Source organism: Rhinolophus ferrumequinum, chromosome 4, assembly GCF_004115265.2.
Source record: "Rhinolophus ferrumequinum isolate MPI-CBG mRhiFer1 chromosome 4, mRhiFer1_v1.p, whole genome shotgun sequence".
NCBI lineage: Eukaryota > Metazoa > Chordata > Mammalia > Chiroptera > Rhinolophidae > Rhinolophus > Rhinolophus ferrumequinum.
The window spans coordinates 27,947,683-27,974,911 of NC_046287.1; the positions used below are offsets into that span (position 1 = coordinate 27,947,683).

General features: G+C 32.4%; 1 protein-coding gene across 11 annotated transcripts in view; it reads right to left on the bottom strand.

The window, feature by feature from the left end:
- Window positions 1–27,229, bottom strand: part of MYCBP2 (MYC binding protein 2) — a 248,084-nt gene that overhangs the window by 45,097 nt on the left and 175,758 nt on the right. For 3 of the 11 annotated variants that reach the window (XM_033105215.1, XM_033105211.1, XM_033105210.1), the window contains 6 exons: window positions 25,164–25,238; window positions 22,317–22,541; window positions 21,320–21,452; window positions 17,919–18,041; window positions 15,113–15,292; window positions 3,712–3,813 (listed from right to left, as the gene is read on the bottom strand). In XM_033105215.1, the coding sequence (XP_032961106.1) occupies window positions 3,712–3,813; window positions 15,113–15,292; window positions 17,919–18,041; window positions 21,320–21,452; window positions 22,317–22,541; window positions 25,164–25,238 (838 nt within the window). The remainder of the gene's footprint in view (window positions 1–3,711; window positions 3,814–15,112; window positions 15,293–17,918; window positions 18,042–21,319; window positions 21,453–22,316; window positions 22,542–25,163; window positions 25,239–27,229) is intronic. The other 8 variants (XM_033105221.1, XM_033105216.1, XM_033105212.1 and 5 more) reach the window with 7 other exon arrangements.

Sequence of the window (27,229 nt, forward strand, 5' to 3'; positions counted from 1 at the left end):
GGGGGTTTTGAAATAAAGAGTCAGGAAAATAACAGATACAAATATAAAAAGAAAAATATTCCACCTATTTTCCAGGCAAAGCACTAGATACTTCTACATGGACACGTTTTTTTTTTTGTACCCTGACCCTCATTCAGTGTTTCTCCTTCCTACTATTAATATTTCGTACTTGCCTTTGAGGCATTACAGCCAAGTCGTCTTTGTTGCCAGTAAATGTTAAAACCTAACACTTAAACCTCTCCTCCCTAAAATAAGAACTCCTAGTCATAATGCAAGTGATATTAGCTACTAGTTAGGAGGAAAACAACCTGATTAAAGTGATTTATGTGGTATGAAAAATTGAAAATCCATAAACCTTGCTGGAAGTATTTATGTATTTTTAAAAAGGGTACCTGGTAAATTGAGAACAATCTGTTAACCGGTTACACTGCAGGTATTTCTTTCTTTTTTATTTTTGGAAAAAGGGATGTGAACAAATTTGAATGACACAGGGAAATGTTTTTTGGCTTGGGTGTGTGTGTGAGCATGCAAGCGCACATGTGTGTTTGTAGTCACGCTCCAGCTATCTACAGGTCAAGATGGTATTGCCATAGAATCTGCCCTCCTAATGGAAGGTCTGCAAGAACTGGTATTTTTGTCTATTACTCTTCACTGATGTAATGCTAAGAATGGATCCTGGGATATAGTAAGTGCTCAATAAATATTTGTTGAATGAGGAAGTGAATTCCTATTTTCTTAATATTTTTTTTCTTCTGCTAGTCCCAAATCTTCAGGTTCTGCAAAAATAAATTTTTTACAATTATGGCTCCCAAGGCCACAGGTCAGAGGTGACAATAGCCATTGTTGTGTAAGGGTCAGTTGCTTGCAAGTAAAATAATTCTGTGGAAAAATAATGAAATATGGCAAATCGCGTCTTTAGGGCGTTGATGAACTGAATATTTAATTGCAACATGCCATTCATCATTCTTTGGATGAATAAAAGTAACTATTAAATATAATGTTCCTTAGTTTCTTGCAATCCTTTATTATTCTATCATGAACTTCATTTATTATATATGTGTTCTTTTTATAAAAGCACTGTAAGAAACTGGGCTAAGTTCAGGGATAAAAATAGGTAATCAAATCATAACACACAAAAAAATTCAGATACTGATGCTTTCGTGGTAGAGCAAAGATTAAAAGAAGTTACAATCTTATAAGTGCTCTCAAATTATATAAAAGTAGTTTAAGAAACTGCTGACCATATTTTGATCCATAGAGCAAATTTTATAAAAAAATATATTGAATTTGGTAGAATTAAACATCAACCTAGTCCTTGCCACTAATTTTGAGGGTGTGATGTTTAGAGTACTATTTTTTTTTACTAATCTGACAGCTGAAATGCCTTCATCATCACATTTATTTTGGAAGCTGAACCACATATAATGGTGAATCTAGACAAATAGGTAGTAAATCTTTTATACCCGGCACCTGTCTCTCTAAAAGATCGATTTGTAAATCGAAGGAGGTTTGCTTTCTAAATTAATGGTGCGTAAGTCCTCACAAAGGAAATCTCCTCGTGACTGGTTGAACAATGGAATCTTTCAAATAGGAGGAACATCACTTGTCAAGTTATTGCAAAAGTGTTAAACAGAGAGGGTTAGAGAGGGTAGGCATCTGTATACCTTATCTCTCTACCTCTAGTAGTGGTGAATCTTTTCTTAAGATCTCTAAATAGTGATAGTTGGAGTACTGTTGTGTGATAGTGGTGAACTGTTGAAGTCCAAGTGCATAAAAAATGTGCAATTATTTCTTCCTGAGATTTGTCAAATTATAATTAAGTCCTTTTGAAAAATTTACTTTTCCAAAATATATTTCATATATTTCTTTAAAAAAGAATATGTCAAGTGAAGTGTGGTAAATCTATATGCGCTAATGTTTATCTCCTTTATTTGGGTTTCAAAAGTTTTGAGGCATATAGTGTTACTAATTGTCATGTTGTGGCTGCTTGGAACACCAATAAACAAACAAATTGTTAAAAATCTTTAGATCACACATACTTTCACTTCATCACTTGAGTTTAATGATTATATTTATCATATATAAGTTTAATTAAAATAGGCAAAATGTTTTCTAACCTTAAAGGAATTCTGAAAAAAAAATGCATGACAGAATAGAAATTTAGTACATTCGAACAAATTAGTAAACATGTTAAACGTTAAGTATTCATTCATTACTGACCTACATCATTGCTTTCATGCCAAAATTGTAAATCATCACATTATATGATACCACACTATAACATAGCAGACTGTAGTGCTATACTGTAATATGATGTGCAATTTTATATAGTATATATCAGGTTATATAACACTATGTACTATAGAGATCAAGTTCTATAAAAGTATTTATTATACAATAATATTTATGGCATCATTGTCAACTGTACAAACAAATGTAAAACTGTTACCCATTTCTAAGAAAAAAGAAAATTAATAATTACTTGAGGGCAGCCCAGTGGCTCAGGCAGTTGGAGCGCCGTGCTCCTAACGCCGAAAGCCACCAGTTCGATTCCCACATGGGCCAGTGAGCTGCACCCTCTACAGCTAAGACTGTGAACAATGGCTCTCCCTGGAGCTGGGCTGCTATGAACAGCTGGAGGTCGGTGTGAACTGCTGTGAGCTGCCATGGGCTGCTGTGTGCTGACGTGTGCTACCGTGAGCAGCCGGTGTGTGGCTGGCAGCCAGCAAGAACTGCTGTGAGCAGCCGACCAACAACCGGTGACCGACTGCTTCAGCTGGGGGCAGCGCAAGGCTCATAATACCAGCATGGGCCAGGGAGCTGTGTCCTACACAACTAGACTGAGAAACAACGGCTTAAAAACTGGGGGGGTGGGGGCAAAAAAATATTACTTGAAAAACTTATGCAATATATTAGCCACTGCTGCAAAATTTGATAAAATTTTCTTAAAATGCGGGATTTTAAAAGTTTACATATTAAAATGAAAACGTGAGTAGGCATAGACAGTATTTTAAAAGACTAAAAGCACATTTTAAAATTGAAATTTTATCAGTTGTCAATATAGTTTAAACATTACTAAGTTTAAAAATTTAAAACTAAGTAACTAGTACTACGAGGAAGACTCATGCCAGACAGGTAAGTCAGTCAGTGTAGGGGTGTGTGTGTGTGTATTTATGCTCCCTGATAACTAAGTTAAACTAAAAAACTTTAACCTAATTATCAAAGTGTTTCTTATAAAAAAATCTAATATAGAAAAATGATTTTTACATTGTATAACAGAAAAATGAGTTTAAGACTAACCAGTCATGTAAGATTATTATATTTTTATAGATCACAATGTGCTTCATGACTTACATATATACCATTTTGTTCTGATAATAAAGATTTTACAGCTCTCCAAATCAGGCATTTCTGTCTATATACTACCTATTTTACCTTTTAAGATATCATCTAGGTTTGAAATTAAATAAGAGTAAGAGTAATATGTAACCTATAGCTACAGTAAACATGCATTATCAATTAGGATAATGAATACTATAATATTGACGATATATCACAAATAACCCCAAAACATCAAAATTGAAATAAAATGATAAACTTCAATCTTAAAAAATGGAATGGGATGAAATGAGTGAGGTGAACTACAGTTTCCTTATCGACGCCGCCTATGTTCATTAAGCATGGCCCATCCATGAATGCACGTATACCCACCCTTTGTTTTGTGAGACAGAGATGAGAGAGCAGAGGCAGGCCCAGCTACACCATAATTTTTGTAAATGCGCTCACGAGAAGCAAGGTTGCGAGATGGAGATTCTATAGTGGAAAACATTGGCAAAGAAGCAGCACAGATTCAATGGAAAAAAAAAATTGACAGAGAACGCAAGCAGAAACAAAGCATTTCAAATGTTTATGTGTGACTATTAACTATTATTAAAAAGTTTATATTCCGCTAAATTTTTCAACAAGTTTATATTTCTCTAAAATTAAAACTGAAAACAATAGTCAAATTAATTAATTTAGATTAATAATGATAGCTCCAAATATGTTAACTTAATAGATAAGGCTCATCGTTCTGATAGATCAAATTTGAGCATTTCTTTTTAGACTAATGCTTCTTTAAGTCGGTTTTCTTCAATTTGGTCCTCATTTCCATATAAACAGAAGTTTGTAAGTAAAACTGTTTTGGTAAATAATGAGAGATAAATGTTACTTACAGTTTGACCTACTGTCACCTGGTTTTTTGTATGGACACATGACTATGATTTTTCCAGTATGTATCTCAGAATTCGGACGCAAGTTGACATTTATGGTTGACTACTTTTCTGAGTGCATCTTCAGTGAACAATGTTAGTATTAATCCCAATATTTAGTGTTTGTTTTGTATATGTTATTACTGAGATACCACATTTTGTGTATAAGTTTCATAACACAAAGCAAATTGACAAGTCACTGAAAATGTTAGACACATTCATGATTTACCATGCAGAAAATGAAGTACTTAACATTAAATAATTTATCTTTTTAAAAAGGATTAATAGAACCTTTAAAGTTAATAGCAGTATGCTAAAAAAATCCCACCTTATCTAAGTGAAAAAAAAAATCCAGTTTATTTAAAATTTTACTTCATGGCAATTAAAATAAATGTAATCAATTGAGGTGAAATAAAGTCAACGTAAAATGAGACAACGTAATACTACTGAAATAAAAAATTGGATACAACATATACTTTTCCCAAAACAAGTAATAGTTGACTGATTCATTACTACGGCCAAGATTAAAGGTGAACTACTCATAAACCAAAAAGTCATTCTATGTAAGGTACTGAATATGTATCATATGTCAGTGCTCTAGGCATTGAGAATAAAATGATGAGCAGAAAGAAAGTTCCTACTCTAATGGAGCTTATCTTCAGGTGAAAGAAGAAATGAACAAGTAAGTATAAGCGTATACTTGATCAAGTGGTGACAAACTTGGGAGTCATAAGCTTGTAGATGTTGGGCAATATTCTATGCCTGAATAAGACCACTTAGAGATGAGGTCTAGAAGAGCCCAAAGCTCTGGGACATTCCAAGGAATACAGAACAGAGGAGGATGTAGAAAAGAGAACGAAAATTAACAGCTGATAAGGTAGGAAATATATAGCAGGCAAAGGAAGACGGTGTTTCAAGGAGGAAAGAGAGGTCAACTCTGTCAAACACTGCTGATAGACCAAGTAAAACGAGACCTTAGAATGGACAATTGAACTTAGCAAAACAAGTAAAGAGTGACTAGAGCAATTTCTGCGGATAAGGGCAACTGCAAGAACATCTTGAAGCGGGTTCAAGAGAGAATGATGGGAGTGGGTGGAGAAATGTGACATACATGCCATCAAATCATCTTTATCTAAGTTAAAAAATGTTCCATTTTTAATATTTTTGAGCATCCTTCTTTTTGAAGTCGATAAAACTCAAAAAGTACCAGTTACTACAAAACAAATTCATATGCTTTCTAAATCTCATATAACACATAGTCTGCAACTCTTATCGAAAATATTGGTTAGAAAGGCGACAGCTTTTGATTGGTAGAGTTAATTTTGGGGAATTCAAAATGCCAATGTAAGGAGATAGTTGAGCTTAGTCGCTAAAATCTGTGAAGACCGGGGTTGGCAGGAGGAAACAGGAGCAGGAAATCAGAATACTATCTTAATTGGAAGCACCCAAAAACATAAATGTGATAAACTACAAGGATACTTGTAGAATAAGATGTAAGAGGTTTAAGGACAAACTCCTGGAAAAGGCTTTGAAGCCAAAACAACCTTGAAGTCTTTTTCAGTATGTTACAAAACCTAGAGAGATTGGATTCCTAGGCATAATTTGTAGTGAATAAGAAGAAAAATCTTTTAAAAGTCTAAAGAGGTTATTGTTAAATGCCTAAAGAAATTAAGTTATGACTGCAGACAACACTTGTGCTACGCATTTCATTTTTACAAAGTTTGCTCTTTATGTTTAAATATACCTTGATATAGTTAATTTTTTAAAAGATTTGTATTTTCAATTTTAAAAAGAGAAGCAATCCTTCAGAGACACTGCAAGCCAGGCAATATCATTGCATCAGATATATCTAGAATCCTAGTAAATGTATCAGGAGAAAAGTGGAATTGCACGAATGCTAAAGGAGCTTGTAACGTGGAATAAAAACTGAAAATTATTTACATAAATGTTAGTATATTAAATGAATTATAAAAGAATGAAAGCTAGAACAAAATTTCCAACTTAAGGACAAAATAGAAATAAGCTTTTCACTAGGATGTAACATCAATCCACATGCTATGAATGTAGAAAGGAAGATAGATGAAAACATGTAAGATACATAACCCCCAAAATATGATGTGTCTCTAAATGACTTCGAGACGTAACCTGTACTTACATAAAACATGCTTGTAATATTACTGAATATATACCGGGGTTGTAAAAAATATGAATACACATGACTTGTATTCATCTTTTGTTACTGGTATATGTTGAGTATTTTAATTTTAATACAGTTTAATTTTAATACAGTTTTTCCTTTTTTTAAATGTGTATACATTTTTTTGGCACCCTGTGTAGTAAACCCCTAGTAAATATGGTTAAGGGATATAACATTAGAGATAAGCATATAATTTCAGAGTTTGTGATGGCCAAGAGAGGAAAATTCGGAGCAAAATTTGATGTGTATATATGCTCGGCCTTGGAAAAAAATAACTTCAAAAACTTCCAAGAAAAGATTCAGCATTGCTCCTTGAGCAATAACTTGAGGCGCATGAGGGCTGGGGATACTCTCGGCAATAAAAAACCCGGTGCTCCACAAACTGTTTATTAGCTGCAAGGGAAAAAATAGTATCTATATATCATAGAAATCAGACTTTTGATCAGGTGATTAACATTAACCGTAACCATGTGCTGCCTTCAGAAGGATACGCTTATGTAGTACGAGGACAGTTAAAACTCAAAGTCTCATCTGAGTCTCAGATTTGCCAGTTAATTATATAACTTTGGGCAAGTCGCTGAGAATTCCCTTATCTCCAAAATGAGAGCTGGATGACTTCTGAGGTCCCCTGAACCCCAGAAATTAATTATACCATCCTATGACATATTTCTCAAATAAACTGAAGGGACTGGAGAGAAGAAAGACAATACCTAATGGTAAGAGATAAAAAGTCTGATTTAAAAGATAAACATTTAGTTGATTATGGTGATGGTATCAGGTGTATGCATATGTTCAAACTTACCAAATGTACACGATTATACCTTAGTAAAGCTGTTAAAAAACATTTAGTTTTAGTTTTACTAAGCCTATAGTGTAAGTTTTAGAGAAAAGTGGCAGACCTAAAATGAAAATATAATTGAAATACTTTAAAAAATGCTTTCTAAATTTGCAAAAATCATTGAAAATACTTTGATTCATTTTTACTAAAAATATATATACGAATAATTTAATGGTGTATTTTCAACTTGTCAGTCAACAATGCCATCTTTAATTATGAAAATGCTAAATGTTTCCCACATTCAAATTATATAATAGTTTACTAGAGCTAAGTTACCCATCTGAACTTATTTCTCCTTAAAACCTGCTTTTTATTTTGTTTATTGGTATTGGGTAAGGATTTTCTTTCAAAATCAAGCCAGAAAACTAGACATCATTCTGGACTTGTTGCCACAGTGATTAGCATGTCCTATGCATTTTACTGCCTAAATATTTCTGAACTTGTTCCTTCTTTGCTGTGCCACTGTAATTTACCTTAGTTTAAGCCATACTCAGCTTTTCTCTGGACTCCCTGACTCTAACATTCTCCCTTTCTCTAGGGCCTTTTAAATAATATTTTCAGTTATCTTTCACAAGTGTAAAACAGATATCACTCCTTTTTTTAATATTCTGCAGAACTGTATATTCCCTTCACCGGCTCCCTTCATTTTATTCACTGTACTTACAGCACAAAGTCTAAACTACTAAGTATGGCTTAGAAGACCCTTCATGATCTCTGCCACTAGGGTACTAACACTCTAAGCTACAAATGTGTGAAGCTTCTCAACTGAATCGTGTTGTCTAACGTGATCAAGTGAGTTAATTCATATGAAGTGGTTAAAATGGTGCCTGTTATACGGTAAATGTTTGGTATATGTTAGCTATTACTATTTCGTATCTTCTCCCCTTTCTTCAAATTACCAACACACTCTTTACATAATATGCTAACTCTGGGCTGTTGAGGACTTCCAATTTTACTGAGAAAAAAACAAACAAAAGGAGAACATTCGCAAGCGCCTAACACTATACCTCTTCTTTCTCTCCTGTTATGATGGATAAACTATTTGTGCTCCAACGTAGCCAACCTTACCACTTTGCACTAGATCTCATCCCCTCTCCTATGCAAGAGTATTGTTCCACCAATTCTCCTCTGTCTCCTGCATCATCAATTTTTCTCTCTATTGGATCATTCTCATTAGAAAACATCCTTGATGTTACCTTTTTTCCCAATAAAAAACAAACAAAACAAAAACATCTCTAAATCCCACATTCTCTGTCCCAGCTTCACTTTGTTTTTCCTTTCCCTTTACAGTACATCTTGACAGATTTATTTATACTCATTGTCTCCAATCTCTTCCCCCTTTTCTCTTGAACCCACTAAATGAAGCTCTGGTAGCTCACTCTACCGAAGCTGCTCTTATCAAGATCATCACTGACTGTCACATTGCTAAACCCAAGTCCATTCTCAATCCTAACTTTACTTGCCACACCAGCAACAACTGATACAGCTATCACAGTTTCCTTGAAATATTTTCTTCACTTGGCGTCCAGTAACCCCACACTCACTTGGTTTTCCTATCTTTGTCCATTTCTTGGTCTCTTTTGCCGAATTCTCCTACTACCCACCTCTAAACACTGGAGAGGGCTCAGTCTTTAGGCCTCTTCTCTTTTCTAACTATATCAATTTTCCTACTGCTTTAATCCACCCTTATGGCTTTATATATCACCTAGATATAACAACTCTCAAATTATTCTGCTATAATCCAAAGGAGTCACGATTTACAGGACATTTCCTGAATTCCAGGATCATGTATCGATCTCAATTTGGTATCTCCACCGAATTTAATAGGAATCTCAAACTTAACATATCTGGGATAGATTATTTGCAAACATGGATACAATTATCCCCACCCCTGTATCTACGCCCCTTCACAGCAATTCTATAATAATCAGGAAGTGAAGTGTATTTCTCCATCCTTGAATACAGGCTCTCCTAGTGTCTTGTTCTGACCAACAGATTGTAGCAGATGTAATGCTGTTAATTTCGGCCTAAGGCACAAAAGATTGTGCATGCTCTTGCTTTCTTAGAATCCAGCAATGTCCAAGCAAATAAACTCAGATTAGCCCAAGAGACACTTGGCTCAAGTACCCTTTTCATACCAACCAATGCCCAGCCACCTCCCGAGGCAAAAGTGCTTAGCTGACCTACTACAGATGCATGAAGGAAACCAATCAAGACCAAAAGAACTACCTAGCTGAAGTCAGTCTACTTTGCCAACTCACAGAATTGTGAGCTAAACGGTGTTCATTTTAAGTCATAGATTCTGCCATGGTTTGTTATGCAACAGTAGGTTACCAATATAATGTCCAAAATTTAGCCTTTGTTATTGCTCACCAAACCTAGTTCTCCAGGAGTGCCGTAGTAAATGGAAATTACATTCTTCCAAATGCCTAGGAAAAAAACTTAGATTCACCCTTTACTCATTGCTTATTCCATCTGTAAGCAAATCCTGTTGATTCCCTGTCAAATTATATCTAGTATTCCACAATTTACTACCATCTTTGGCTACTACTCTGGTAAAGCCACCATCATTTCTCACCTGGATTACTGCAACAGCCTCCCACACTGAACTATTTGCATGAGCAGTGCTTAGAATAGTGCCTGACACTTAGGAGGTGCTCTGTAAACATTTGTTGCTTCAGTGGATCTCTATAACTAGATCACGTTATTCTCAGAGTGGGAATGATCCTGTACCGCCCTCCCTGCCCCTTCATTGCCTGATCAATTCCTACGAGTCCTTCAACACTCGAACCAGGGGCTACCTCTTTTTTAAAGGCCTTCTCTACCCTTTCCTAGCTGAGCCAGGAGCTTTTTTCCCTATGTTTCTCATGCGTTCTGTGAACGTTGCTCCTGCAGTACATAAGACATGCTTGGGGCTGCCTTGTACAATATTTCAAAATCAAGGGTGGACTGAATAGTAGCCAAGAAGGAGGGAGAGATACAAAGCCAAATCTAGTCAGGAGAAAGCAAACAGATGCATGAGGAGATACTCTCTTACAATGACAGCATTATCTTTGGTTTGAATTCCTAGGATGAAGTGAAGGGTTGATGGAAAAATTGTTGATGAAGAGGCAAAGGAATATGGGTCACAACTTTCATACCATAGAGAAGATGGGACGCTGAGTGAAGATACATTCTGGCCTATGACTAAAATGATAGAGATTTGTAAGGATGCCAAAGATGTCACAGCCAAAACTAAAATAAATATGTTGGCTGTTGTGATAGATGCTATAGGTTCAAGTGCAAAAAAATTTAATTGAACTTGAATATTTGAATAAAAAATTTAACTGAACTTAAATATTTGAATAAGCTGACCTTGATTTTATAAAATCTTTGTTGAAAATCATCATACACTTTTTCTTTATAAAAATTATAAAAAGGAAAAGGATCTTGGAAATCAGCTTAGTGTCACAAAACTAGTTGGGGAGAACAGAGACTAAAAAAAACAGGTCTCCTTCCTCAGGCAAGTGTTTCATCCATGTCACATCTCATAGCAGGCAAGGATCAAAACGAATAGATTATGTGGTATGACTCCAGTCCAGGATAGATTTGATCTCTAAGTCTTAGAAACAAACCTGGTTTTTATAATATCATCCATACTAACTTCTGAATATAGTGTCACTATATGAAGACTTAATCTCAAAACAAATAATGAAATTATGCTGTAAAAATGTAGTGAGAAGTAGCTAAGAAACCTCACTTGTCCCTTTTGAAATTCCTTCCTGCAACTCTTTCCACAGAGGACAGACCCCTTTCTCTGAGACTGTGATTTCTTTCAGTCTTCCCTAGAGCATGAAAGAGAAATATCTGCATCGAAAGTCGACAATGGTATCAGTAACCCATTTACTGGGCACCCCATTCTATGGATGGGGTAAAAAGGGCTCAGATGTTTCAAGTAACTAAAGCAAGGAAGTGGCTGGAGGAGAAATTTGAACTTAAAGTTTTTATATCACTACATCTCTATATTCTAAGTAAACTCAGTGTTCTAATATATATACATAAGCATTCTGAAATGTAAATAAAGATGCATGCAGATACTCAGGTGGACTCTTGTCACATGTAGCAAATTTTTTGTTTCATTTAAGAATGTGACATAACAGGTATAACAGAAATACTCTTGTTGCAAGGTAAGCTAGAGCTCTCATATCTGGGCTTGAAAGTATGATATATTTTGACATATATTACATGTTACAGGTTTAAAATCTCTGGAAGAAGAATAAACTTTCTTAATGCTTTAACATTTTTCTACCAAAAAAGGTAAACTATTTAGCCTCTTGGATAGTAGGCAGAAAATGCTTATGATAAGGACAGTCATTTGAAACACCATTTTTTCGCCGGAGGATGTTGCTCAGAAATTCAATACATTAGAGGTCATATCATTACCTTATAGCTGGTTTGTTACTACTGAAATATTCTTTTTCTTCTTTGATGATGTATTTTGAGTAAATACTGGAATGTCCATCATAACAAGAAACATATACTCTTCAATTCATGGTTGACACTAAATAAGTGATAATCTTAGGTATCTATAGTCAATAAATACTCCTGGAAAGTCTATGATGTGTAAGACACTGTTAGGGGCTATGGGACAAAAAACGATGCTTTCAAAAGGAACGAAGAAAGATAATAAAAATAAGGAATGCAATATTCTTAAAAGAAAACAGGCACAGATACCAATCTCTATCTCAGTCCACTAGAATCTTACTGCCCAACTGCTTACCAAGTATAAAAACTACAGATATAATTTTGAAATGAAAAAGTAAATCATAGAACATTAAGAAAAAGTCTATATACACACTTCTCTCTCTCTCTCCTGCCTGTGTACATATGTATGGTAAGACAAGGAAAACTTGTAATTTTTCTTTCTGTAATTATTCTATTTCACTAGAATAGCAGGTGAAATAATTTGTATATATAGGTATGTGCGCATTTATAATAAAATACTTTTGCAAATTAAAAAATTACCAAATTAATTTTATGTGCCAGATCATTTCAAATTCCAGAGATTAGTGAAAAAAACTATGCTTCAGGAAAAAACAAAAGAAAACAAAACTCTTTAAGAATTACTGATAATAATGCTAGAAATGCTAGACAAAGGTTGATATGAGGGCCAGTTTATGTGTGTTTCTGTGGAGCTCGTCTACTTAGCTCGGAACTTGTGATATGACATTCAGGAAATCTTTTTCTTTCAAACTAAGCTATATTCTTAAAATTAAACTATAAAGGAAAAAATAAGCAGTCCAGATAAAGCTAATACTCTAGGTGCTAGAACTAAATATAAGCAGAACATTAAAAAAATTATATATATATGCAAAATCATATATATATATATATATATATGAACAGATTTTGCATTATTTATCGGTAGGCAAAGCTGAATATTTAAAAATAAGGCCTTTGCAGTCAGTGGAATCGGCCTCATGTTCTGTGTTCTGGTTATACCATCTTACTATGTATGTTTCGGGGCTAAATCATTTATCTTCTCTAAGCCCGTTTCCTTACCTGCAAAATGAAGACATTGTCTCAAATGAGGATGTATTAAAGTCTTAAGGTACAGTGTTTAGTACATAGTGGTGACAAGCAGTGTAAGCATAAATTTACAACTATGGTCTTCTATACATAATGTTTTTAGTATCACAAAAGTATAAAACAAAAATGAATCTAACTTTACTAATTAGTAAAGGAAGTTTAGTATGCATAATTCATTTTTTAAAGCAAGATGAAATGCTGGTGGGGTAGATGGCAGTGAAGTTCAGGAAGGAATAACTTACTCAGGTAGTCAACAATAAGCACTCTGCCACATTTAATTTTCCTAATAGGATATGATTAATATAATTCTAATTTATTTCCAAAGTATTAAACCTACTTTTAGATTCCATAGCTTTTTTAGTTATGCTAAAGATTAAGACTTATGGTTTCTGAAATTTGGAAGTCAAACTTCAGTGATACTCTGCTGGTGATTAGAGGTTTGTAGAAAGTAATTCCCATTGCTGCAGTACAGTCAAGTAATGATTCGAAAACTGGTAATTGAGATATTTCTAGGCCATGATTTCAAATTTGCTCCAAGATGGTGGTAAAAGAAGTGGTGGTACTGATAATACTTAGACACAACACGCATAAAATTATACTGACACAATGTCAGTTGGAAACCTATTATCCCTTCAAAGAGACAAATCTAATTTATTATGGTTTTTATATTTTGTTTCAAATTATTCCATTAAATAATTTGGTAAAATAGAAACAGTAATTATACTTGTTTTTGAGAAGACTTGTAATGACCCTTTAGGTAAAAAAAAAAAAGGTGCTTTTTCCTTAGTTTTCTTGTCTGCTGCTAGTATGACATTATTAATTTCTGTTTAAAAATTTTATATGTAATATGTATTTTCTGCCTAATTATAATTTTTTCCCTGTTTGCTTTCTCCTTGTCCTTATCTTTAGAACGTCCTGCAACCTGTGTACATCTAAGTGTAAAAAGTCTGTAGCTCCATAAAATCAGTAAACTAAGTCTTCAGTTCTTTCATTCTTCTGTAATTCTTATCAAGAAGGAAGAAACTATTTCACATACATACCACTATCATGTTTCCTTGAAATTTTTCTTTTAAGAGACATTAAAGTGAATATCATATATGAAGAGATGATTAGCTAAAAATCGATACTATTTACATTTCCAATCTAATTAGTTTCATTAGTTGAATTTGCCTAATGTTTAGTACAAATCTAGAGAAGTTTACACTCTTGTGCACTCTTTACCTAAGGTTGAGAATTATACCATAGCGAATAACATCATTTGCTAACTACACACTACTCTGGTTCCTAATAAAAACGAAATGACGGACATTCTCTTACGTAATCCTAATAACAGTTACCAATTTTGTAGAAAAAAATAACTTGGACCTCCATGTGAATGTACTTTACTGAAGAAAACAAGTCATGCGTTGGAATCCAAACAATGGGTGTGTAAGCTGAGACCTGCATGAACTCTCTCATTCAATGAGCATGTTTACGTGTTACACAGACAACATGTGAATTGAAGGCCAAGAATGTTGTCATATTGCAAGGAGCTTTGAGAAGTTGAAGTGGGAGCCTCAGCAAGTTATTCAGAAAAAAGAATACTCAGTTACGTGTAATTTATTTGGTTGATTTTCCATATCAGTGTGAATTACTATCATGGATGAAGGGCTAGAGCAATCCTAGGAGGCAGAACTGGGATCAAATGATCAATTTGGCGTGAAGTACAAGAACAACAAAACAATAAAAAGCAAGAGAAGAAACAACAATTTGAGAAAATCTGGACACCTAAGTTACTATACATCTTATGGATACAAAATTCATTTAAAAGAAGCAAATAAACCTGCCCAATACAGTTTCTCCTCTACCTACTGGTATAGTGAGATAGGTTTATTCTCTTGGGGCATCTCGAAGTAACAAAAATCCAACATAAAGCATTGGAAGTTATCCCTACAACTGATGCTTAGCATAGTTGTGCATATTATAAAAGAAAATTTTAAATCAAATGATTTTTTATAGTATATGTTCTCTAATACAGGAATTAGACTAGTCATATTTTAATAAGTACTCTTAAAAAAAAAGTGTGATTAAAAACAAATCTCTTAGCTGCAGAATGTCTTAGCTCAGAATAGCTTAAATGCTTCAAAAATATGGGAAGGGGTAACATCCTCATTAAATAAAACCAATCTGGTGAGTTGATAAATAATTAGTAACTGATAAACAACTCAGAACAAAGCTTCAGAAATGGCTTGATGAGGCAGGTAAGACTGACAGACTTACTCTGAAGCTGAGGCTGCTGGAAGGAAAGGGGCTGTCCGAACACAAATGGGCTGTGGACTAGGGAAGTGGGAGGTTTTGCAGCTTGATCAAAGATGGAAGGAGCTGGGAGATTGGGCCGTGACTGAATTGAATTCAATATGGCACTCAGTTGGTCACCTGCAGTGGGCAAAACAGTCAAAACTACAACTTGTTATTAATTAACATCCAAAATGGCAAAGTAAATGGTGCTTTACGACATTCAGATAAAGTTAAACAACTAAATAAAACTATGCCAATTCAGAAATGCGTGGAAGTTGGTGATCGTTACCCTCAAATTAGGGACCAAATGTTTCATGTTGTTTTAATGGAAGTATCCCACCAAATCTTATATGACAGCCCAAATCCATCTGAATTCATATACAACATCTAGTAGCAGCATGGGAGAACAGAGACTATGAAGAATCTATGAATTGTTGATTCAATATCATACAAGTATAAATAAGATCTACGCAAATGATGTCTTGTACATAGTACCTGACCATGACTAGTATCACCCTGCCTCAAATGCAATACACTTCATGCAGAAAATTAGCAAATATGAGTGGTTTTTTTAAATGTAGGATTCAAGGGAGGCAAAATATATGTTATTAATTTAGTAACATATATACATTACGATTATAATTTTTTTCTTTTTAAAGTTGTTACTGCCAAAGAAATTATACATTTTTAAAAGCATGAACTCTTGCTTGAATGTGTAAGTCTATAAGACATACATATAAAAAGGAATATGAGCTCCCTAATTTAAATAGTATCTCAAATATGAATTCTGACACTTTTCCTTAAAATTAAATCAAAAGATATTAACAGAAAAATATTTTTAACACTATGAAATAATATAATTGAATGGATCATCACTCCTCATTTATGAAAATATATATACATATTAAATAGTTTAAATGATGCTAAAGAAGAGGGAAAAAAAACATATCCAGACATATGCAGAAACTGGAAAACAGTACCTTTCCAGCCATATTCCCTAAATATAATAAAGCTTCATAAATGAAAATTTCAAAAGAGGCACCAACAGAGAATAGATTTATATGGAAAGAACTATGCACACAAGCTACATGTCTTCATTTAAAAAAAATTAACCTTGTATGTTACAGAAAGGGTTTTAGCAATTATGGAGAATTTTATAAAATGGTTTTAAAGAAAAAGAATTTTTGCAAAAAATAATTTCTTGATCTTGGATAGTACAAAGAGTTAAAGAAAATGGGAACTATTCTTAAAGGTAATGTTAAATTGTTAAATAAAGGTTAAATATATGTAATCAGATTAGTTTCTTATTATTTCTTTGCTCCATCTATTAATAAATATTCTAAAAGCCTATAAATAAGTACATGCTATTTTTGAGCAATAGTAGCAAAATCACACTTTTAAAAAGTAATAATTATTTCTGTTTAATACACGTTGTCAGCAATGTTTGCATCTCTGGAAAGTTGATGTTTATGATGTTTTAAGAAATTATATTTTAAAGACTGATTTAAAGTAGCCACCAGTACAATTCAGACATTTTAGAGACTGAAAGCATACAATCTGAATTAAACATGGTTTAAAACAGATTACTATAGAAGTATACTAGTGGTAAGTAAACACTGAGATTTTAAGGATTGACAATGGTAGAGGGAAAGGGACATGAAGAAAATGCCACCAAGAATTTATCCTACTTAAGTATGACAATCTAGCTTTAGCTGAAATCTGAGCCACCAGAAACAAGTGAGCATATAGTACCCAAACCTGCAGAATAGACCAACACAACAGAGTAGGGAAAGCCCAACAGAAATCTGTGTCTAGGCTTCCTTCATAAAAATACTTTGTGGAAAGTAATAAAGATATCAAACAGAAAGTGGTTTTATTTTAAATTGACTATTTCCTCTATATTGATGTAATTTTGTATTTTGCAGACTATTTCATTATTTCACTTACTCTGCAAGTCGGGTGTATAATGAACTGTATTTATTTCTTGAAATCAAATCCTGTGAATTAATTTAAATAACACTTTAAAAAGACTACTTCCATGTAGGCTGTCTTCTCCCTCTTTTCCATCATACAACTGTATGCTAACTGCTGACAATATGGCTGATTTTCATGATTCAGAACATGAATGTGTCTGAATTTACATACAAATGAAATTCTGGATGAAATTCAGGAATAAATTATGTCAAAATAACTAATGTTTGAATTGTCCATGATGCTGATCTCTTCCATTAATGCAGACAAAAAAGTAGTATACATTTTATATTAATATGGTTTAGGTTTCTATTTTTGTTTTTACTACATTGTCACTTCTTTATAAATACCAAAACCATACATATCATGCTATGTAATTCTAAATTAACTAAGATAAACCCAGTTAGACATAAAAACCACAAATTTAATGAAGCTCATGTGTAATATTACTTAAAATATTAAATATTTTAATTTAAAATAGATCATTCTTGAAAGTTCTTTTATGCTCATTAACATTACTCATAAAATAATGAGATAAAAAAGTTCTTTTACTAGATATAGTGACGCAAAGTCTTTATGATGTGAATTCAAAATGTGTCTTTAAAATAGGAACAAATAGGCAAGAATTCCTATAAATTTAAGGTAAAACTGTTAAAAATAATAATATAAAAGGAACACCTTCACAAACATTGATTATTAGTTTTCTAGGAACAAACTTTAACAAAGTTTTGTGATAAACAGTAATAAAAATGGATAGAAGAGAAGGTAATAAAAATATTAAAGTTAGGTAAGTAAAAGGCTACTTTTAAACACTTACCTTTATTATTTCCAAGTCCATAATCAAATCCTTGGGCACTGCAACTCGCCCCTTTATTAAAAGCTTGTACTGAGAAAGGGCTTGGAGGAGGAGTTTGAGAATTTTGATCCAGAAGAACTTGTTCTACAATAAAAGGCACAGCTATACAATTAGTTTCTTATATGCTATAACCTATTCATAGAATAAAGAGAAAATTAGAAAGATTTTATGATGGACAGACTTTAAAGTAACCTCACATTTAGATTTCATAAGTTTACTAATTAGGTTACTGACACTGACAAAATATATAACAAATCCTTGTTTTCATTTATCAAATATACAGTTAAATTTGGAAATGAGATATGTTCTTATTGAGTCAATTTACTTTTATTGTGGCAGTGTATAAAACTGAATGTAGACTAATATTTCTGGACCAGGAACTCATATTTGTAACAAATTTTATACAAGGGCATTTTATAAAACAAAAATGGATATAATATCAACCAGATAACAAAATATTTTGTGTATCAGTATTCAAGGAGAAAAAAGTCTTCAAAGTGTCTAAGTATATGGTACCACAGGAAATTCTGACTTGTAAAATATTTTAAGTTCTGAATGTGAAATTATGGGAAATTTAACTTTTTACTTATTTTTACTTATTATATAAGGATGTTTTACCTAAATACAATTTAAAAAAAGATAAACCACGTCATGTAATAGGGGCTCTTAACACATCCTGAAGTCAGCAAATGCATCAGAATTCCTAGTTCAAGAAGGAAATGGCCAATATTTTATCTAGTTTACAAATGGCAAGAATGCAACATATGAATGAGTACTCTGTTACTCCCCAACTAACAAGCAAGTGGCTCTCAGATTCTATCTGCCATAATACTATCAACACAAATATCATAATAAAATAGTCATATCAATACCAGGTAAAAAATAAAATAAAATCTGCTAAAATATAATCTGCTAAATGTAAAGTAAGGAAATGTAAGTTACAAAGGAGAAAAAAGTATTTATCCCTTTAGAATAACATTATGAAAATGAAGTGTTTTAAATATATTTTTTAAAAGCCAATATTCCTTTAAATAGAAAAAAGAATTAGAAGAACATGGTGGAGTGTTTTCTTCCACCTGAAAAATCAGAATTCTGCTGTACCAGTATTACTGTATGGTCTAACCCTTTACAAGCATTTCTAGACTTTTTTCAACAAACCAATCACAGCACTTCCCTTAGGCAATGCTCTTCACTATAAGAATTTCAGCAATGGAATATTTCTTCTGGAAAATACCCATGAGCAGTCATATGAACAGAAAAGACAGCTTCACTCTCACCCTCTAGACTCAGAATGGTCTAGCACCCAGTGTGGAGTCTGTTTTGACCATAGCAGTAAGTTTGTCTATTAGGTTTATCTATGGATATCAAAGGCCAATAAAAAATTTTTACAAAGAGGAAAGCTTTTGTTTTACTTATACTACTTTATATGAATAAGTTACTATAGTGCCAAATCCTCTTATTTCGATATTAAATATAGTTACATACTAATACCAATGAGCAGACTATTTATACTATATCGACTAATCTTAGTGGTTTTAAGGCACTAATTATCATTTCTTTCCTTATCACCCCAGGATTTGTTTAAAAAATTAAGACTCAGGGATGAAATATATGGTGATAGAAAGAGAACTGACTCTGGGTGGTGAACACACAAGGTGATATATAGATGATGCATTACAGAATTGTACACCTGAAATCTATGTAACTTTACTAACAATTGCCACCCCAATAAACTTTAATTTAAAAAAAAAAATCAAGACTCACATGACTGTGTGTGTGTGTATTCCTATACACATGAAAATATTTAACAATTTATGAATATGTAGGAAATACATTGTAATATGTAGTAAGTATATTATAAATGGGAAGGTCATTCTGTAAAATGTCTGATTTATGTCAAATGAAGCCTTTTCTGTTTCAAGACACAATAAAGAATAGTTCTACCATCTCAGGACATCATTTTATGACCACATCATCTTTAGGTAAGAAAAGTTTATCTGTAAAGACAAGGGAGGGAGTAGATTCTCAAATTGTGTTCAGTGGATTATTGATGCAGTATGGTATGCTGTAATGAGCACATATTTTGAAATATAAAAGAAGATTCTGGCTCAAGCGTTAAATCTGCCATGTATCCAATTGTATAACCCTAGGTAGGTCATTTTAAATTCTATGAATTTTAGTTTCTTTACCTATAAAATGAAGATTATATAACCTATCTCAAACACTTATTGTGGGGGAAAAGAGGAGATGGTTTAGTGTATAATGTTAATAGAGCTACATGTACTTTGTCATTAATGCAAGTTTCAAAACTTTCTTGAATCTATTTATACTTATGGCCATATTACCTCTTGGATAAGGAGTATTGTAAGTTCATTCTGTTTTGGATAAAGATGCATGTCCTTGTTCTTTATCTGAAATTATCCTATAATTTTGGAGTTTGGTAGAAAAGTCTATGCTTGACTTATGTATTTATTTTGATGCCCTAATATTTTTGTGACTCAACTTGTAGTTAAGAAACTTAGCAATTAGTATGCGTGGAAACTGTTTCAGAATTAGGAATAGACAGATATAAACCCTGTTCCTGTCCACAAAGGACTCACAATCTGTGTATGAAGAAATAAAAATTAACTTCAATATATCAGGTTCGTCCCAGTGGTGAATACAGTTCATTAGGAACACAGAAAGAATTCTTGACTCTGCCAGGATCAATTAATAAATGATCAGAAATAAAGCTTCACCAAGTGATGATGTGGTCTGAACTCTGAAGAATAAGTTTTTGCTACCAGGAGAATGAAGAGAGAGGGACAAAATGGAAAATCTTAAGTTAAATGAGAACATTGTAGAAAAAGGTAAAATGAATTTAAAGTTGAAATTCTAACAAAATAGGAAACCCCACTGCATTTATTCAGTGCTTCATTCCTGAGAATGAAATTCTCAATCGAATGAAATTCAAATTCAATCGAATTCAATCAAATTCAATTCAATGAAACTGCCTGGGGAAAGTACTACGACTGGTGGTTGAAAACCAAACTTCCATTTAGTGATACAAAGGGTAAAACATTCAGTCCTGGACTGGCACAGAAAAATGATAATGCAAATCATATTAATAAAATAAAAAGCATGTTTTACAAAGATGGATTCATATGTCCTACATTTTCTTTTAATTCTCTTCTTTGATGTGCATTCATTTAGTACCTATATATTTCACAAATTTCAACAATTACAAGATCTTTTTAACCCTTAGTTTTGCTTTTGCTTAAAAAATAAAAACATAGAAAGCTCTTTACGAATAAAGAAATACATTTTAAATTTCTGCATTTCAAAGGTTAATGGGAATAAATCACAAATTTAAGCCAACTTGCCATCTTCATGTCGGAGGTACTGGTTTCCGCCTCTGTCTCTAGCTAAGGACCATGCCTCTCCTTCATCACTCTCACAGAACTCTACCATGCTGTTCTTATCCAGCTGCACCCATGTCCCTTCAGAATTGGTTACCTAGTACATAACAAAAAGCATGATTGATTGGCTTGATTCTTTTAGGGCATTCAGGCTGAAAACCAGCAAAATGTTTAAGAGTTTGATTAGTGCAATTATTCCAATAAATATCTACCATGAAATTAAGTTTCTGAAATTAAGACCACAGCCTGAGGTAAGACAGAAATCAATAAAAAGTTCTGTAAAATATTGCTTCTTTATGACCTCAGTTAAAATAATAATTTTTAAGGCACAGATAATTCCTAAATAATTTTAAACATTACCCCAAAACACATGGCTCTTTTTTTTTTTTTTTTGGCACCTAAAATGTCACAGCACAGCATACTCTATTATTTAGTTTGGTAGTGCCTATAATGCAACTTGAAAATGACCCTGACACTGAGAAATAGCATGACACACTACATCTTCAAGCTCATCAGCTGAGGCAAATGCCACAGTTGACAAAAGAGTAATTTTATTTGCTCAGGACTTCAGTGAGACTCATGAATGGGAACAAAAAAAAAGAAAACCTTTGTATACATACATCTCCATACCAATCCATAGCAAATATTTTAAACTGCTGTTAATCCATTACAGTGTAGTACATTTGCAATAATAAAAAGATATATGCAAATACCAAACATTTATATATACAACACACATCATTTTGTTAATGTATTGTTTTCACGAGGATAATTATGAGAATAAAATTAGTACACAAGAAACACAGAAAAATTACATTAGTATTCTCAATACAAATAAAGAACGTGAACATTTAAAAACCTGGGATGGAAATGGCAACCTTTGGAAGAAAGAGATAGTATATTTGGTAGTATTATATAAAAATGAGTATCTTAGAAGTCATGAAGCTACAAGAATCCATACCTCTCCCACTGCTTTGACTTTGTTTCCCAGAACTAACATTCCAATGGGGATACCTCTAAGGTTAGGGCAGCTTCTGATGTTGTGGCCGGAAGGTCCCGTCTTCACTACCTTGTACATGCCTGGCCCTCCTCGCAAGAACGGCATCTCTTGTTCTTGCATTGTTGCCTCCTGTGGGCAGCAGGAGTTCATGTCTTTGAAAAAGTCATCAGTATTAGTTTTAGGTTCCTGAAAATTTGAATAGGAAAAAAATAAATAAACAAAATACAATCTATTATCACTTCCAACATATTCCTATTAACAGCTTTTACAATTCCATAATACTGTCAATTAAAAAAGAAAATACATATCCAAAGATAACCAAAGTGCTAGTCACCACTGTCATTAAAGAATCATTCAGTTTTTCAATGCTGAATAATAATTTAAATAAAGTCGAGGAGAAGAAACTATAGCAGGAAAGCAACTGAACCCCAGGCTTTTGCCCACCACAATTTGAGAAATACAGTAGTACTTGATTTTTCTTTCGTCTTTTAATGAAATATTTAACAGTAGGAGAAACAAAAACAATTTCCTATGTGAACCACAACTGAATAATTTTGAATCATTAGTACTGTATTACTGTACGTTGATATGGGTTAAAAAGCCTAAATCTTCATTCTACTTAGGTCTGTAACAATTACTTATAAATAGAGACAATAGGTGTGAAGACTCTGGAGACTTAATTATTAACAGAGATAATGATGAAAAATGTGCATAAAATACAGCTACATCTTAATATTTACTAGTAATGAAAGAAATAAGACTGTTTATAAGATTTTAACAACTCCTACTTTCTTAATATAGGACAAATAAAAATGTCTTGCTACATTTCCTAGGCCATTACTAAACAATGATAAATAATGCTATTAGAAAAAGATGATTATACTTTTAGTAGCGAGGAGAGATTACCATTAAAGATGAATTTTTATGTAAATATAATACGTTTGGATATAAAAGTTACTTCTAAAATGAAAGAAAAGAATGTGCCCTAAATTTTCTATTGAATCTTAATGCTATGATGAAGTTGTTTCCTATGTGAATGCAATGGGGGGAAAATAACCTATTTGCTCTTCCTCCCAACTAAATGTAAATGAAAGTTCCACACTGGGGGTTCTTCCATTGTCATTATGACTCCTTTAAAACCAACTTAACCTCCCCTTTTAAATATAGTCATATGCACTCTACAAATTGTTTTACATTCAAATAAAGTAAAAGATGATCATAATGGAATGTACTCAAATATTAGATTAGAAGTAATATTTAGTAATGTTAGAATAAAAAATGAAAAACCACTAACATGTTATGCAAGATAAAATATTACTAAATAGTTCTGTCCTTATAAATAATCTCATATTAAGCGGTATGTAAACATGTCCATTACATAGCAGAAAATTCAAAATAAAATCCTGATGTTAAGTAAACATGGATTCAAGAATTCTGTGTATCTGTGACTCTAATTCAATATATGGTTGATCACGGAAAATTTTAGAGCCACTATTAACCTTCACATAATATACTGTAAATTTCACCATGGTAATCAATAATCAATTTTTATTTATACAAATACATACTATGGACAATATTTATTTACATTTACTGCAATCATCATACCATATTATCTAAAATTCTTTAGGTATATATCAGCAATTTAGTATTAATGAGAATTTTAAATAATTGGAAAATTCAGACTTGATTTACAATCTAAAATAACCTTAAAATACCCATTTTTATATACCCACGCATGTATACCTGTAAAAACTTATATATATGCACAACTACATGAATACAAAGAGCACTCAAAATAAAAATGGAGAGTAGGGTTTGAACTTTAAATTGTGCTACTATACTCACAAGGGTTTCAGTAAATATTTGAAAATGTCTACGTGTCAATAATCAATTTTAGTAAATATATCACGCTATTTCATAGTTGGAAGAGGCAAGTTAGTCCTTATTGCAACTGATTTTTTTAAAAAGTTACACGGTACGACATCAAAAATCACAAGCAAATATTAATAGATTTAGCAAAAAATAATCTCACTGGTTTTTAATGATACATCTAGAGCATTTAATTAAGTATAACACTATTTCCAACTTTTGATCATTTAGGGTAACATCGAGAGATAAGTCTTGGCAAAAACTAATAATTGCAAGTTATTCACTAAAAGGCAATTTATGAAAACTTTTATTAAAATATTTAATATTTTATTGAATAGTTAAATAAACTATATAATAAATATAAAACAAAGTCTATCCAATTTTTTATACTAAATAGTATAGAAAGAACTGATAGACATAAAATCACAACTGTGTCTTTCATTCTCAAGCAACCCTAGAATATATGTCTTATTCAATACAGGAATGTAAGATCTGGCACCAGAGTATGGAAGTGATGAACTGCAATGTTATTTTTTTCTCTATATATTCCCTCCCCATTCTCAGATGAACATTCAAAAGAGCATTGTGAAAAAACAGGAAAAACAAAGAAGTGCCATAGGGTTGGTATTCTCCCATCTAAATAAGCTTAGTTCAGAAAAGGCTGGACTTGGATATAATTGTTGGAGAAGATAATCATAAAATTAAACATATTAAACTTGAAGTCACATAAAAGTTTAACTTAACTAATAATACATTCTTTGGCAGAAGTAAACAGAAAAGGATTGATTACAGGGGAAATTCAACTGCAGCACTTTGTATAGATCTTTTGGGGTAAAAAAAATATTAATCTAAAGCAAAGGCTTCAAAGGCTATAATGTAAATCTGTTACACATGCTAAAATACCTGAATAATGTATGTTCCTTACAGTTAACTCACCTGGGGAAAAAAAGCTTTGGAAGTCCATGAAAATACGTCCAAATCCCTGACTCCTTGGCTAGCATTAAAGATATTCTGAGCGACAAAGTTTAAGAAAGAAAAATATCAACAAAGAAAGGGAACAGGTATCAGCTGCAGAAGATGCGTTCATAGTAACAACATAGTTCTGTACTCTAGCACCAGCACTGAAATATTATTTTACTAAAGGGAAACTGAAGCCACCTGAGTAAAGCACACATCAAGGAAATTCTGATAAAAAAAGTTTTTGCAGAAAGCTCTCCATGGATATAGTGTGTCATGCCATTTGTTAAAATTAAGAACCAGACATTGATTTAAGGCTTACGACAGTCAATGCAAGAAGGAAACCTTAAAACTCCTTTAACTGACAACGTATCTGTTCTAACACAACCCAGAATTGTTTTATGACAGAAAATAGTCTGTACTTTTATAAAGAAAATGTGAATAATATAGATTGTATAGATAGCTCAACTATTATCATGAATAATAATGGCATGTAGCATAGGTGAACTAGTTATCACTTTTTAAAGTACAAAAAGAAAAAAAGAAAAAAGTAAAAGAAAAAAAATCTAAGTCATTTTTCAATTTCTCTCTGTTCTATAAATGGAAAAAAAAAATCATTTGAAAATGTTACCAAAAGCTGTTAGCAATATGTTTAGAAAGCATACAGAAAAACATACAATCTGAATCTTTTATCAAAAGACAGGCCTAGCTTTCTCCATTTCAAAGTTTAGGAAATGCACAGAGCATTTAATCACGTTAAAGTCTAAAAATATTTTGTTAATAACAACCAATCCACAGTAGCATGTTCCCCCCAAAATCAACACTTCCACAAAATTGTTATAATGAAAATTTAAATGATACACATTCTACACAGATATATCATGCTATTGAATATATTTATTTAATCTGAAATTAAAATCTTTCTAGTAAGTAGCAATTACATAATTTACTGCTCATGTGATAAATGGTAATTTTGGACAAAAAAGAGGATATTCAAATTGTTAATAGATTCTGTCATCATTCAAGACTTCAACACAAAGGAAACAACACAATTTCCAACCAATTATAAGCCATTTTAGATGACAATTTATTAATATTCGCTAGTTCTATAGTTTACTTAAGTATGTATGTGTATAGATGTAGACACACACCCATATACATACACATAGACTAATTCATAAATTTAAGAGCCAGAAAAAATGAGTTTCCAATAATATGCCTACAAATAAATGTAAAACAAAACAAAACCCCAAACTAAACGGATAGAGAGTAGGGTCCTTTCTCTTTAGGTAAAGTGGAAACATGTTGCAAAGCATTTTGAAATGCTGTTTTGAAGAAAAATGTATCCTTACTGGTTCATCAATGTATGTAAGAATTTGTGAAATATTTGTCCAATGGTTTTTCTCCTTCACAGAGAATGGTGGTGCAGATCTTTCACATAAAACAATATCAAGATTTTTCAAATCATTTTTCAGTTTTTAGCTTAATTTTTTTTTATTAAAAGCAATGTGAATAAAATGCAGATGAAGTTAATGATAAAGAAGCAATGTACTGACTGACACTATTTGAAGCTTGTACTTCTCTTTTATTTCAATGTGTAAACTTAAATGCTTTCAAAGTCTGAGTACACGAGTTAACATGTACAAGTGTACTTTAAAGTGATGCAACTGCTAACCGTGATAATGTACTGCAATTAAATCCATTTGTACATGTTAATTGTATGTGGAATCAAATTTGACACTTTTTGGCTTTTGTTTTGAATTTACAGAAAATTCTTAGTCTGTACTGGTTTACTATAAGATTATTTTCAAAATGTGGTAACCTAATAAAATTACATTTATCAGGAATAAAAAAAAATGTACCAAATAGGAAGCTGGAGTTTAAAACTAAAATAGACTTACAGTTTTCTTTTGAAAATTTAGGAAAGTTAAGCTAAAGATATGAACATGCACAAAAATACTAATTTCTCCAAAGCCTTAATTTCTTAATTTAATATATATATTAAAATATATAAATTAGCTTTCATACTGTATAATTTCACAGAT